The sequence below is a fragment of the Aspergillus mulundensis genome (genome assembly GCF_003369625.1).
Source record: "Aspergillus mulundensis strain DSM 5745 chromosome Unknown scaffold_2, whole genome shotgun sequence".
NCBI lineage: Eukaryota > Fungi > Ascomycota > Eurotiomycetes > Eurotiales > Aspergillaceae > Aspergillus > Aspergillus mulundensis.
Window position 1 is genome coordinate 2,101,309 of NW_020797890.1, and position 13,774 is coordinate 2,115,082.

A 13,774-nucleotide genomic window follows, 5' to 3' on the forward strand; every position below is an offset into this window, starting at 1 on the left:
GTGTATCGGGATTTCCAGCCGGCGACAACGCCGACAAGATCTTATATTTTACTGCCATACTCCGTATTCTGCCAGCCTGTTCCACGTTCAGAGATCCAGCTCGATAGAATTGACGCTGCGAAAGGGCAAAGCCCAGGCCGGCTGTACCTCCTAGATAGCTTCAGTAGACTAGAGAGGTCCTCGGAACGGTCACATCGCTGTCCTCCCGATCTCTAACCTCGGAGGTAGCGACCAAGTTTCCACTTGCCGACCATTTCCACGCCTTATAACCTCCATCGGCGCGTCGCCCCCAATTCTACCTATGGTAAGTTCCCCGAATTTGCCTCGCCCAGCTTCCGCCGTCCAATTGACCTCCTCAACAAGGTCTCTGCATCGCTGGCTCGGTTCTCCCTCTCGATGCGCCCGGGCACAAGCAGCCTTGTACACGCGATACGTACTGCAGCTCCATTGACCCGGCGACTGCAGCCCACCGCCTCTCCGATCCTGGCCCTCACTCGCTGTTCGCCCGCGCTTCGTCGCACATCAGTGACAGTGGCTCCCCCCACTAAACAAGCCCCTCCCTCTTCTTCTCTCTCTTTCTCTCCTTCCTCTCCTTCTTCCCCCATCCCGCCCACTTCAGCAGCTCGAATTGATCGTTCGATTGCTTCCGTAACAAGCCGTGCCGCTCTACTTTCAAGACACTTTGCTACCGCCGCTACCCCGCCGTCTTCCACAATGTCCTACACCGTCCGCAAGATCGGCCAGCCCTACACCCTGGAGCACAGGGTGTACATCGAGAAGGATGGCCAGCCTGTCTCTCCCTTCCACGACATCCCCCTCTACGCCAATGCTGAGAAGACCATTCTCAACATGGTCGTTGAGATCCCCCGCTGGACCAACGCCAAGCAGGAGGTATGCGCATCGATTTCCCGCCAACGCGGAGCTCGTCGCTATGGCAGCCACTGACTTAATTTGTATAGATCTCCAAGGAGGAGTTCCTCAACCCCATCAAGCAGGACACCAAGAAGGGCAAGCTCCGTTTCGTCCGCAACTGCTTCCCTCACAAGGGTTACCTCTGGAACTACGGCGCCTTCCCCCAGGTATGTCGAAAAGCTCATCTTGATCGCATTAGCTAACTTCAATTAGACCTGGGAGGACCCCAACGTTGTCCACCCCGAGACCAAGGCCAAGGGTGACAACGACCCTCTCGACGTCTGCGAGATCGGTGAGCTCGTCGGCTACCCCGGTCAGGTCAAGCAGGTCAAGGTTCTCGGTGTGATGGCTCTGCTCGATGAGGAGGAGACCGACTGGAAGGTCATTGTCATTGACGTCAACGACCCCCTTGCTCCTAAGCTCAACGACATTGAGGATGTTGAGCGCCACCTCCCTGGCCTCCTCCGTGCCACCAACGAGTGGTTCCGTATTTACAAGATCCCCGACGGAAAGCCCGAGAACCAGTTCGCTTTCTCTGGTGAGGCCAAGAACAAGAAGTAAGTCCGCCTGTACAATCCAGCAAAATACATTATCTAACGTCTGCAGATACGCCGAGGAAGTCATCCACGAGTGTGCCGAAGCCTGGGAGAAGCTCGTTACCGGAAAGTCTAACCGTGGCGACATCAGCCTGTGAGTTTGATCCCCTGCTGTACACAACACAATGCTAACGTGAACAGTGCCAACTCCACTCTCGACAACTCTGACAGTGCCGACTCCTCCAAGCTCGCCAGCATCCCCCGCGGCGAGAACCTCTCTCCTGCTCCCATTGATGGTATCATTGACAAGTGGTTCTTCATCTCTGGTGCTGCTGTGTAAATCTATCTCAAGCAGAAATTATAAAATGTTAGATTTTTGCACTAGCGGTTGAAATACGATATTTTGCATCAGCTAGACATAATACTGGCCTATATGCACCTAAAGTATTTGCATTTATGTACATGGCAATATCATGGTACGAAGACTACAGTTACTTGACTCCGGTGTCTTAATTGCTGAGGAGGTATACTCGTGCTACATAAGCACTGTAAAGTTGTAAAGAGCTCTCCCGCTCTCTATGCCTAGTATACAATATGTTAACGTCCAGAGAGCCACGCAAAAGACCAATTACCCAGCGAGGCATTATGAATAGTAAACAATTCACTTGCACCGAAACCATAGGTAACATAACTAGATATACATGCAATAAAAATACACCATCACCACGTAATATCACTCGTCCAGCAAGTCCTCCCACTAACCCTTCAGACTCTCCTCTCGCTCAATAGCTCTCCCTATGCGGGCAATCTCCTCAACGACATCCCCAATCTTCATCTGGCGCTTCCCGACCTCAAGCTTGACTTCCTTCCCGCCCTTGAAGCCGACCGTGATTTCCGGCTCTTTCGTCGATGTCCGTGGCAGCTGCTCAACCTTGATGTCGACGTGTGTCGGACTGCTGGCGGGTGTTGTGGAGGGGTTGCGGATGATGGAGAGGAGGAGGCGGCAGGGGCGCGAGGAGCGCGCAAAGGGGTTGAAGGATGTGCGGAGTGTGGTTATCGTTTGGAGTGGGATTGTCATTGTGTTGGTTTGTTATTTGGACGAGCCGGCTGTTGCAGTGGCTTGATCTGGGTGAATTGTTAGTTTTGGTGGGGGTGAAAAGGGGTTATGCATACCGAATGAGTTTGGAGGTTGTGGAGTTCCAATACCGAGTGTTTTAGATCTGACCAGGACAATCGTCAATGGACCTTCGGCTCGTCTTGTTGTCTCGCGATACTCCAGCTTTTTGGCGGGAAAATCCGCGGACAAATTGGTTGTCGGAGATCCACGAGTTTGCATTTGGTGCAAACATCCGCCTGCGGGCCAGGAACCGATGACGATGCGGAGCGGAATTGGACACATGCTCTGGATTATCTCTTCTCTTTCGGTGTATAGTTTGCTTTCTCATAATGAGCAGCTAAGGAGCAGCGTGCATTGATTTAAACAATTTCTCTTCATAATCATCCGCGCAGACGCCGCAATAATGTCGACTCTTCCCGCACTTCAAAGCCGCCTAAAAGAGCTGTCCACTGCTCTCGCTCAAATACATCCTCTCGTTTCTCGACTACAAAACTTCACTACCGCCGTAGGACAAGGGGATGATGCTCGCCTTGAGCTCGGAGGAGAAATACACTCTCGATTAAAGGACGCTGAGGATGAGCTGGAACTATTGAAAGACGATGTGGACGCCCTGGAGGCCACGACGGACAGCAGGAGGAAAGGTGTGGACTCGGAGAAGGAGACAGAGAAGGAGCGGGTTATCGCGTTGGCTCGGCGGTTAGCGAAGGACCTGAAAAAGTGGGGTGGACCTTTGCGGTTATCATACTCCGAACAAGTGCTAATGTTCTGCTGCTTAGGACACGAGGCGACTTCAGAAATGCCCAGTTACAGGCGAAGCGTAATGCGGAGCTGGCTAAGCGCAAGGAGAGGGAGCTACTCTTCTCAAGATCGGAGGGGGTCGAGAAACGAAATCCAGCGAAGGAGAAGTTGACGCAGGAGGATATCGTTAAGAATGCTTCCAAGGATGTCACGGCGGCGTTACGGCGAACGCACCAGCTTATGCAGGCTGAGCTTTCTCGGAGCCAATTCGCCCAGGAGACCCTAGGTATGTTGTCCGCTCACTCGGCTTCATGAGTGTTGGGCTGACGATTCGCAGAACAATCTGGCGCTGCCTTATCATCTCTCGCAGAGTCATATACTAGCCTTGATACTCTGCTCTCATCCTCGCGCAACCTTGTTGGGTCCCTTCTCCGTTCCCAAAAGTCAGACACGTGGTATCTAGAAACAGCGTTCTACATCCTAGTGGCTACGATTGCATGGCTGGTATTTCGAAGACTATTGTACGGACCACTTTGGTGGATTGTGTGGCTGCCGTTCAAGCTCATTCTGCGGTCTGTTTTTGGCGTTGCAGGGGCAGTAGGTGTCACGAGCAAGGCAGTCCAATCTTCGGCGACTATCGGCACAGAGACGTTGGTCCAGGAAACGCCGGTACAGGGTCATGTACCGGAAGCCAAGGTCCACGTTGTTGAGAATACTGTCCCCGATGAGGTTCCAGGCACGGATGCGGCGGACCTGGATTGGGTGATGGATAAGATTGGCGAGATTGTAGAAGAGAACGCGGAGGGAGGAACAAACCTTGATGACTTCTCGCCAGAAGAGCTGCAGAGACAAGAGGGGCTGCCTCGAAATACGAAGAAGAGGATGTACGAGGCGACGGAAGTGCTGCAGAACCGGAGGGATGAACTGTAAAACAATTCTTTATGATTAACTACTTAACAAACCTCATTCAGATGGATTTCCAAGAGATGCACTCGTATCAGGTCTTGATGTAGGGCTAGCATGGAGATCTTTTCGGCTTAATTGATTCTTGGCAAACGCGTGCTTTGGTGGAGACGCGTTCTTCGGCCCTGGCGACCTGAGCTTTCGAGCTTCATGAATCTCCGCCTCGTCCAATCCCAACAATACACTCTCGCTCAATATCAGGCAGCCCTAGCAGAAATACAGCATGGCAGCTAATTTCTTCAGCAATAAGGCTCGCGCCGCAGCCGCATCCAGCAGTTCAAAGCAGAAGCCCACAGAAGGAAAAGAAGAGCAATCGCGACAGCAACCATGGGTTGAGAAATAGTATGCCCTCATGTCTGACATTAGGGATGCAGGACGAGCTAACAGATTCAGCCGTCCTAAAACATTAGACGATGTCGCGGCGCAGGATCACACAACAAAGGTGCTCCAGCGGACACTGCAAGCTTCCAACGTACGCCGCCAATTCCTCAGAGACGGACAACACTAATCAAAGTTCAGCTCCCTCACATGCTCTTCTACGGCCCTCCAGGAACCGGAAAGACATCTACAATCCTCGCCCTCGCCAAATCACTCTTCGGCCCTGCCCTCTACCGCTCCCGTATCCTCGAACTAAACGCCTCAGACGAACGTGGAATTGGAATCGTGCGTGAAAAAGTAAAAGGCTTTGCCCGTGTCCAACTCAGCCACCCTACCGGACTAGATGCAGAATACTTCGAAAAATACCCGTGCCCTCCGTTCAAGATCATCATCCTCGATGAAGCAGACAGCATGACCCAGGATGCGCAGTCTGCTCTCCGTCGCACAATGGAACAGTACAGTCGGATAACGCGCTTCTGTCTGGTCTGCAACTATGTCACACGTATTATTGAGCCGCTCGCCAGTCGATGCAGCAAGTTCCGCTTCAAGCCGCTGGATAACTCGGCTGCTGGTGATAGGCTGGCGCAGATTGCGCAGACGGAGAACCTGTCGCTTGAGGATGGGGTTGTGGACAAATTGATATCGTGCAGTGATGGTGATTTGCGACGTGCTATTACGTATATGCAAAGTGCGGCTAGGCTGGTAGGAGCGGCCAAGGGAGCAAATGACGGGGCTGAGGATGAGGAGATGAAGGACCAGGGGTCCGATGTGATTACCGTGAGGAGTATCGAGGAGATTGCGGGTGTTGTTCCAGAGAGTGTTTTGGATGGGTTGATTCAGTCATTGCAACCGAAGAAGATTGGCTCTCCCTATGAAGCTGTTTCGAAGGTGGTTACGGATATTGTGGCTGATGGCTGGAGTGCTACACAAGTCCTTCTACAGGTATTCTTTCTCGAAGCACTCTTATAAAGCCCCTAGCTAACTATTACAGCTGTATCGGCGAATGGTCTACAATGACACTATACCCGATATCCAGAAGAACAAGATCGTACTTGTTTTCTCTGAAATCGACAAGCGGCTGGTGGATGGTGCTGATGAGCATCTGTCGATTCTGGATGTTGCTCTGAAGCTCTCCGGTATCCTTGGTGGGTCATAAGCAGGTCGTTGCGGAAGTCTATAAGGAATTCCACGTTCGGCATTTTCTCCTGAGTTCCGCAACCGCTCACCTATGAAGGCATGGAATTGGTCTGTACGGACTACGGCAGTGCCGAAAGTCTGAAGACAACATAGTCTGCTGGAAACACTACCACGAATTGAGCCTGCTATGTCGATCTAGAAGCAGGACCAACATAAATTTATGATTGCATGAGCTGACACTTCGGACCCAACTAGACTGTAACATCATCCATCTCACTACGTACCTTACACCTATCATGATTGGCGAGGTTGGGGCCAGGACTACACCCGATCTGACATGCACTGAAAACACTCGAGCAACTCAGTGACAGATTAATCAACGGGTTGTGTCTTGCTTTCCTTTGCATATACCCGGTCCCATGACCCTGCACCCTGCACTTCCAAGCTCTCCGCTATTCTAGATTGACCCACTGCTCGTTGGGTGATAGTCTTTAGAGCTCACGCATGTACATATCTGTACTCCGGGACCCAATTTAGCATGATTAGATCGTCTGAGGTAGCATGGGATGTGACGGCGTCTTACCTTGCCGGATGTCCACTATATAAACCTCCGATCTAATGGTAGATTGCGGGATCCTGGGAGTATTGACACTCTCCGTCTACAGCTGTCAACGAGCTTCATCGTCTGGACTCTAGCAAAAGAGTGGTCCCTACTTCCACAACGGTTCCTCTTTTTCTGTGCTGCCTTTTGTGCAACCCTCTATATACAGATTTGCAGTCTCCGTTGCCATTCGTTCCGTCTGTTGAGCATGATCGTGGCATGAACCGTGCCTGGGTCTCGTGATAGCGAGAAGCGTCATTGGTGAGTGTGGATGACTGGAGGGCCATGGTTTGTAGCGATTGGAGGAGCTCCTTCCTCTTCTCTCTGGTTTACTACCTCTTGGCCGCAGAGACCCGCCTCCAGCTGTACCAACCTTGTGCCAATGCATGCAGTCTTGAACAATCCATTTTAGAGGCGTTCAATGCTGATTGCATCTAGATATTAGAGTTGCTCATTGATGCAGGGTTCATGCATGCAGCCTCGATTCGATCCAATTCCGATCCGAAGGAATAGAACCTGAATGGTAAACCGGCCGTTTATGTATGCTCCCTATTGCCACTGGCTCAGACCAATCATTCGCAACCCACCTGCACCAGCATGAGCTCCCCTCTATGGCTTCCTGGGTCACCATGGCCATGTCCCATTTCACCCCTGCACTCCTGATTCTTCAATCTGTCATCATCCTCACATACGTAGTCTACCAGGCCTTCTTCCACCCTCTGGCCAAATACCCCGGTCCATTCCTGTCGAGGTTTACTGAGCTTCGATGCGCCTACTACTATGTCTATAGAGACGATGGCCATCTGGATAATGATTATTGCCATGCAAGATAGGGCTTATTTCACCTGTCAATCTGAAGACCACCATCAGTATAACAATTCAGGTCCAATCGTCCGATATGCACCGAACGTGGTCATTTTCGAACAGCTGGCGCTGTCAAAGGTTCGGCTCCATATTTTACGTGCATCTATCATGGAAATAAGTTCGCTGTTAGCGGCTGGCAGACATTTACCTCCGCCACAAAGGCATTATCAAAGACGAGCAGTATGAGACTCTGCAGATCGGAGCAAAGTCCGTCCTCGCTATGACCGTGTATAAGGAGCATGCACATTGAAGTCGCCTTATTACTCCTGGCTTGACCAGCGTGGCAAACAGGCAGTTTGAGCCGAGGCTACAGCGTCATCTCCGCGGGCTCCTCGATGCCCTTTGCCTTTCCCCCCAGGGAACAGCAACAGTAGAGCGAGGAGGGCGGGGCCCATCAATTGTTGTATCAGACTGGTTCAACTATTTCACCCTCGATGTGATTGCAGACCTGGTCTTTGGGATCAGCTGCAACCTGCTCACTTGTGAGAAGAAGAGTGATCGGCGTATACTGCACGATATAGAGGGCATGTTGAGGCACGTCTCGTTCCTCATACACGCACTGTACATCGCTTTAATCGGACCTCTGGACAGATTACTTTTCAAGGCGGAGATCGATGGCTCGAGGCGATATTGGCAATATGTCAAGAGACTGTTTGCAGAAGCCACTACAGCCAACCCCTCACGCGGCACGCTCAAGTCCACAATTACCATGCTGGACAGGCTGACCGCCGCAAGGAAAACTAACCACGCCTTGACAGAGGGCCAGATCAAGTCCGAGTTGGCACTTACAGTCGTTGCCGGTAATACCAACATACCAAATATACTCTCATTACCATGTGAGGGCTGCTAACATGGAAGCTGTACTTAGGGTCCGATACAGGCTCCACCGCTATATCTGCTATCCTCTTTTACCTCTCCCAAAACCAGCCGCCTACAAGAAACTAGCCTCCGAGATACGAAGCACATTTACTTCCCTGGACGATATCAAATCAGGCCCAGACTTGGAATCCTGCACATACCTCCGGGCATGCATCAAGGAGGCCCTCCGCATCTCTTCAGCTGTAGCCGGTTGCCTTTACCGCATGGTCGTCGCAGACGGCGGCGCCGTGATTGACGGGCGCTATATCCTGACGGCTGCTGCGTGGGTGTGAACATCTATAGTAACCATTGCCTCGAGACACATTATAACCGACCGGCGGTGTTTCTGCCGGAGAGATGGTCATCCTTGGATTGTAGGAGTGGTGGAGAACTTCAAGAAGCATACATGCCCTTCTCGTTTGGTTCGCGGGCATGTGCGGGTTAGCGTCTTCCATGGTTGGAAATAGAGCTTGCCGTTGCGAGTGTCATGCGGTCATACGGTTTCAGACCTGCTGGCAAAGGGGATATAGGGACGGACCATGCGCTGGGTAGTTATGGAAGGAAGAATCCTGCTGAGTTCCAGGTGTACGATCATGTCGTCTCGCATAGGAAGGGGCTGGTTTTGTCTTTTCGGTTGGTGGAGAGGTGAGAGCGCTTCTTAAGGTTGGACAGCTTTATGTAGCACCGTGAGGACATAGTCATTGATCGATTGGATTCGCTGTTGAAGCAATATTGTCTGAATATGGTCCTCGGTCAACCACCCCTCCCTGTACTGTGCCTAACCCTAACCCTAACTCAGCACTACACTTTTGCTAAGCACAACTGAACCGAAAGTCGACTGGGGTTTGACTATCCGGACAGCATCTTATGACACTAATTACGATCGCCCGTAGATAAATTATCCAAAGACTTTGCAGAGGGTGAATTATTGCTGGCCGAATCTGTAAAGAGTAGAGCATTGGGGTTTTAATTTTGAATATGAGTATAAAGAAGTGGCAACATTTCTAGCAAATTGTCAGCATGGCCGAGTGGTTAAGGCGCTAGACTTGAATTAATAACCCATAATGATATGGGTCAAATATTCATCCCATCTAGTTCTTTCGGGAGCGTAGGTTCGAACCCTGCTGCTGACGTCTGATTTATTTTTGCCACTTGATGCTCGGGGCTTTTTGTTGCGTCCTACATGTCTGAGATTGTAGGGCAATGATGTAGACTGGAGGAATATACACTCTCGGGCCTGGAAATAAGATACAATATATGGTAGCTGTATGTACAGGCGTTTGATACCCCATGGCAAAATGCAGGGCAGAGCCTAAGGTACTCGGTAGAGAAACTGTTCTCGCTGTACCTCCGAACCTCGATCCCCGCCGCTCTCCGAGGGCGGGATGACGGCCGACCCTCCGGGGCCGCCAGTGTACTCCGTATATCCCGTTTTGCCCTCTATCTAGTCTCCCACATCAGATTCAGCATTGAATTTACCCACAGGGCAGCTAACTGTCCAATTCCACGCCCATTACTTGCCCTGCCGCACCACGCACATCCTCTGCGTCCTCCTACCCCACTATGGCGATGTCCGTCCCCCGCTATCTGACCGGCGATCCGGCCGGCATGAAGGAATTCCTAGACAAGTTCGATGTAAGGCTGGCTCCTGAAATATGTGGGAACTGTTGTTGATATATGACGTGACTGGCTAGGTATTTCTATTCGATTGCGACGGTTCGCTGCCCTGGCTCGCCTATTATTATTCATTCCGCATCCTCCGCCGGAATACATAGCACGACAAGAGGACGCTGACACGGTGGATAATCATTAGGTGTCTTATGGTCCGGCGATCACCTGTTCCCGGGCACGGTCGAGACGCTGGAGTTGCTGCGATCGCGCGGTATGTTGGTTACATCCATCAATATACTTCCTTGAGGCTTCGATATCCCTGAGGCTTCGATATCCTTGGGCTTCGAAGCCAGGCGGGCGTCTTAACTAACTGGCGCTTTTTGATCCCACAGGCAAGCAAGTCGTATTTGTCACGAACAACAGCACAAAATCACGCGCGGACTACAAAAAGAAGCTAGAGGCGTTGGGGATCCCAGCGAACACCGTGAGTACACACCATAACTACCTAGGGCAGACTTCGGCCAACCCCCACGACCGCATCACTAACAAGAATCCCGCACCTCTAAAGGAAGAAATCTTCTCCTCCTCATACAGCGCCTCAATCTACATCTCCCGCATCCTGACCCTCCCGCCAAACAAGCGCAAAGTCTTCGTCCTCGGCGAAACAGGCATCGAGCAAGAACTCCGCTCCGAGAACGTCCCCTTCATCGGCGGCACAGACCCCTTCTACCGTCGTGATATCACCCCGGAAGACTACAAGCTCATCGCAGCCGGTGACGAATCACTACTGGATCCGGAAGTCGGGGTCGTGCTCGTCGGTCTCGATTTCCACCTAAACTACTTGAAGCTCGCGCTGGCGTACCACTATATCCGGCGCGGAGCGGTATTCCTAGCGACGAATATCGACTCGACGCTGCCGAACTCGGGGACGCTGTTCCCTGGTGCGGGAACCGTGAGTGCGCCACTGATTCTGATGGTGGGACGGGACCCTGTTGCGCTGGGGAAGCCGAACCAGGCGATGATGGATGCGATTGAGGGGAAGTTCCAGTTCGATCGGGCGCGCGCTTGTATGGTGGGTGATCGGGCGAATACGGATATCCGATTCGGTGTTGAGGGGAATTTGGGAGGCACTTTGGGGGTTCTTACGGGCGTTAGTAGTAAGGAGGATTTTATGGAGGGCCCTGTGAGGCCAGGTGTCTATCTGGATAAGCTTTCGGATTTGTTGGAGGCTGCGGAGTGATCATGCCCCGGGGTATATAAGTACTGGTAGAGGTAGAATAGAGTACAAGTCTCATAGAAGAACGGCGCAAGCGGTCAAGGCCTCAAGCTGCTTTCCTGACGTACGATTGGAGATTCCACAATGCCAGAAGCACATCGATGCTAGATTTCTCGGACGGCTTGAGAAACGCGCCGGACTTCTGGAAATGCTCATGGTAAGCCCGGAGCTCCTCGAGCTCAACCTGCGAAAGGAGTCGCGTCAAGTCAAAAACAGGGACCTTTCCATTACCCCCCGGAAGCGCGACAAGTTCCGGGAAAGCAGGCGCCTCATTAACAGCACCGGCATTACCATCGGAGCCATCCCCAAGAACCAGGAAGGCACCGGATTTCAGCTGACCGTATGTTTCCTGCCCTGCTAGACCCGCTGTCCCAACCCCCTCCAAAAGCGTTTCCTCAGAGTACGGTTTCTGAATATCGAAAGACGCCCATATCGTTCCAGGCGCGTTATTCCGCCTCAGCCGATCGGAAACGCGCTTCAGATACTTTGCCGCCTCCCGACGCTTCGCAGCTAGCACGAAATCAGGCATATCCGACCGCCATACGAGGAGTTTCTGAAGCGCAGAGGTCAAAGGTCCAAGCGGGGACTTCAAGCGGTGAGGAAGCAAATTCGCGAGGACGCTGTTTTGACTGCGTGAGCGTTTGGCTGCCTGCGTGATTGTGTCGAGGTGATGTTTGCGCTCGAGCATGCGGAATTTGAGGAACGGGCGGTCCTTGTCCTTTTCGTTCCGTACCACACTGTCTTGCAGAAGACTGACTGGGAGTAGCCATAGTTTGTTCTTGTCAGGCGTGCCATTGCCCTGGCCCTTTACAACCTCCGAGCGAGGAGTCCTGTCAGGTTGTGGGGTTTGCTCAGGGTTGGAGGCGGAGTCTGCTGCGGTGGTGGGCTTGGACTCTGGCTCTGGCGCCGGTTGTTCTACCAAGCCCCAATCCGACAGAAGCGCCTTGGGCAATCGAACTCCTGTCACATTACACATGCGAATTGGCGACGAGAGGGCCACTGCCCACGGGTTCTTTGAGAGCTCGGATATGTCCTCGGATGTTGGCCTGCGTTTCTTGCGGTGTCGGATGGCCTGGCCGGGGTTGGGGTTTGTTATAAGGGGTGACTGGGGGAGGAGTTGGGACGGAGGTATCGTAGATTTAGAGCCGGCTGCATCGCTTTGGTTGCTAGTAATGTCCGGTTTGATGCTGTTCTTTTCGATGGTTGGTGTGCCCTGGTCTGCTTGGGCATTCTCGTTCTTGCTGCTTGAATGCGCGCGACGACACAGAAAAGTCGACCTGGACGAGGCGGACGACACAGACAATAGGCGAAAGGCTTGCAGACGCCATTGAGCGTATGGGATACGGCTGTGGAGGGGCTCCATGGTTGACTGCCACCAAGTGAGGAGGCTGAAGGGTGAAGTTCCGGGGCGGAAAGCTTCGATTTTCAGTCTCCGCTCCGCAGACCAACTCCAACTCTCGACTCCAACGCCGCGGAGCTTCACCTGTCCACTTACCTCTTCTCCCTACACCTCCTCCACCCTTCTTTCTCACAACTCTTCATATAACGATGAACGCGACCCGCTCTCTACAGCGACTTTGTCGCCTCGCCTCGCGCCCTTCCATGAGGAGCTTCTCTAGCTCCATCCCGGCCCTGTCATCGGCGCAACCTCCGCGGGGCTGGACCCCGACGCCCTTTGTAACAGAGACAGTGGTAAGTTTCCCTTCTATCGCCGCGACTGAATAAATGGGATTTAACAAGCTATAGGGTGGTGGCTGGCACACTTGTACGTGAATTGCCCAAGCGGATGCGCGAACAACCTAACATGAACCGCAGACGACATCTTCTCCAAACTCCTCAAGGTACACCGCGCCCAACTGCCGAATATCTTTTGAATTTATTCTAACATGCGCAGGAACGAATCATCTGCCTAAACGGTGAAGTCGACGAAACAATGTCCGCCTCCATCGTCGCCCAACTCCTCTTCCTCGAAGCCGATAACCCGCAGAAACCAATCCACCTCTATATCAATTCCCCCGGAGGATCCGTAACAGCCGGTTCGTTCCCTCACCCTAATCCTATACTTGTTAAGGCAGACCGAGAAACTGATGGTAAATTGACATACAGGCCTCGCAATCTACGACACAATGACCTACATCGCCTCCCCCGTCTCAACAATATGCGTCGGGCAGGCGGCCTCAATGGGCTCTCTACTTCTCTGCGGCGGCCAAGCCGGCCAGCGCTACTGCCTCCCGCACTCATCGATCATGATCCACCAGCCATCCGGCGGATACTTCGGCCAAGCGACCGACATTGCGATCCACGCAAAGGAGATCCTGCGCGTGCGGCATCAGTTGAACCAGATCTACAAGCGGCACCTGACGAGCAAGAAGGAGATGTCGCTAGACGAGATTGAGAAGCTGATGGAGCGGGACTACTTTATGGGCGCGCGGGAGGCGCTGGAGCTGGGTATCATTGATGAGATTTTGGATCGTAGGGTTAAGACTGGGGCTGAGGGAGAGAAGAAAGAGCAGTAGGACTGAGTGCAGGTTATGAGAAGGTGTTTATACCCTGGAATTCGTTATGATGGCTCGCTCGGTTTAACATGTAATATTAGGACAATGCTATGTATGACATGAGTCTCAATGCCCACGAACCTATATTCGCGGTATCTATGAAAAAGCCCAATGCGAGATGCAAGAAAATATAAACCCAAACGCCTCTAAGTAATAATCCGCACCCTTAATTAGATCCAGTAATAAGACCAATGTTCAGCACCTATATGCATCCCATCCAATAGAATA

At 52.3% G+C, this 13,774-nt stretch overlaps 7 protein-coding genes across 7 annotated transcripts; 6 read left to right on the top strand and 1 right to left on the bottom strand.

The window, feature by feature from the left end:
- Positions 1-396: 396 nt before the first annotated feature.
- Positions 397-1,788, top strand: ipp1 (inorganic diphosphatase IPP1; the record flags this gene model as incomplete). The annotated part of the gene is made up of 5 exons (XM_026745347.1): positions 397-891; positions 960-1,079; positions 1,126-1,469; positions 1,519-1,602; positions 1,650-1,788. The coding sequence occupies 5 exons, from the start codon at positions 397-399 to the stop codon at positions 1,786-1,788; spliced, it is 1,182 nt and encodes a 393-aa protein (XP_026606213.1).
- A 1,180-nt stretch (positions 1,789-2,968) lies between these two features.
- DSM5745_03332 (putative protein transport membrane glycoprotein Sec20) lies at positions 2,969-4,233 on the top strand (the record flags this gene model as incomplete). Its single annotated transcript, XM_026745348.1, has 3 exons — positions 2,969-3,261; positions 3,342-3,589; positions 3,641-4,233. The coding sequence occupies 3 exons, from the start codon at positions 2,969-2,971 to the stop codon at positions 4,231-4,233; spliced, it is 1,134 nt and encodes a 377-aa protein (XP_026606214.1).
- A 256-nt stretch (positions 4,234-4,489) lies between these two features.
- DSM5745_03333 (replication factor C subunit 2) lies at positions 4,490-5,800 on the top strand (the record flags this gene model as incomplete). The annotated part of the gene is made up of 4 exons (XM_026745349.1): positions 4,490-4,608; positions 4,660-4,738; positions 4,786-5,586; positions 5,636-5,800. The coding sequence occupies 4 exons, from the start codon at positions 4,490-4,492 to the stop codon at positions 5,798-5,800; spliced, it is 1,164 nt and encodes a 387-aa protein (XP_026606215.1).
- Positions 5,801-7,162: 1,362 nt separating this feature from the next.
- Positions 7,163-8,397, top strand: DSM5745_03334 (uncharacterized protein; the record flags this gene model as incomplete). The annotated part of the gene is made up of 4 exons (XM_026745350.1): positions 7,163-7,324; positions 7,377-7,474; positions 7,526-8,046; positions 8,105-8,397. 4 exons carry the CDS (start codon positions 7,163-7,165, stop codon positions 8,395-8,397), a joined length of 1,074 nt encoding a protein of 357 aa, XP_026606216.1.
- Positions 8,398-9,667: 1,270 nt separating this feature from the next.
- Positions 9,668-10,955, top strand: DSM5745_03335 (4-nitrophenylphosphatase; the record flags this gene model as incomplete). The annotated part of the gene is made up of 4 exons (XM_026745351.1): positions 9,668-9,739; positions 9,799-9,820; positions 9,918-9,986; positions 10,108-10,955. The coding sequence occupies 4 exons, from the start codon at positions 9,668-9,670 to the stop codon at positions 10,953-10,955; spliced, it is 1,011 nt and encodes a 336-aa protein (XP_026606217.1).
- Positions 10,956-11,037: 82 nt separating this feature from the next.
- DSM5745_03336 (uncharacterized protein) lies at positions 11,038-12,354 on the bottom strand (the record flags this gene model as incomplete). The annotated part of the gene is made up of 1 exon (XM_026745352.1): positions 11,038-12,354. One exon carries the CDS (start codon positions 12,352-12,354, stop codon positions 11,038-11,040), a length of 1,317 nt encoding a protein of 438 aa, XP_026606218.1.
- Positions 12,355-12,539: 185 nt separating this feature from the next.
- DSM5745_03337 (ATP-dependent Clp protease proteolytic subunit) lies at positions 12,540-13,507 on the top strand (the record flags this gene model as incomplete). The annotated part of the gene is made up of 5 exons (XM_026745353.1): positions 12,540-12,683; positions 12,738-12,756; positions 12,807-12,832; positions 12,886-13,027; positions 13,098-13,507. The coding sequence occupies 5 exons, from the start codon at positions 12,540-12,542 to the stop codon at positions 13,505-13,507; spliced, it is 741 nt and encodes a 246-aa protein (XP_026606219.1).
- Between the last annotated feature and the right edge of the window lie 267 nt (positions 13,508-13,774).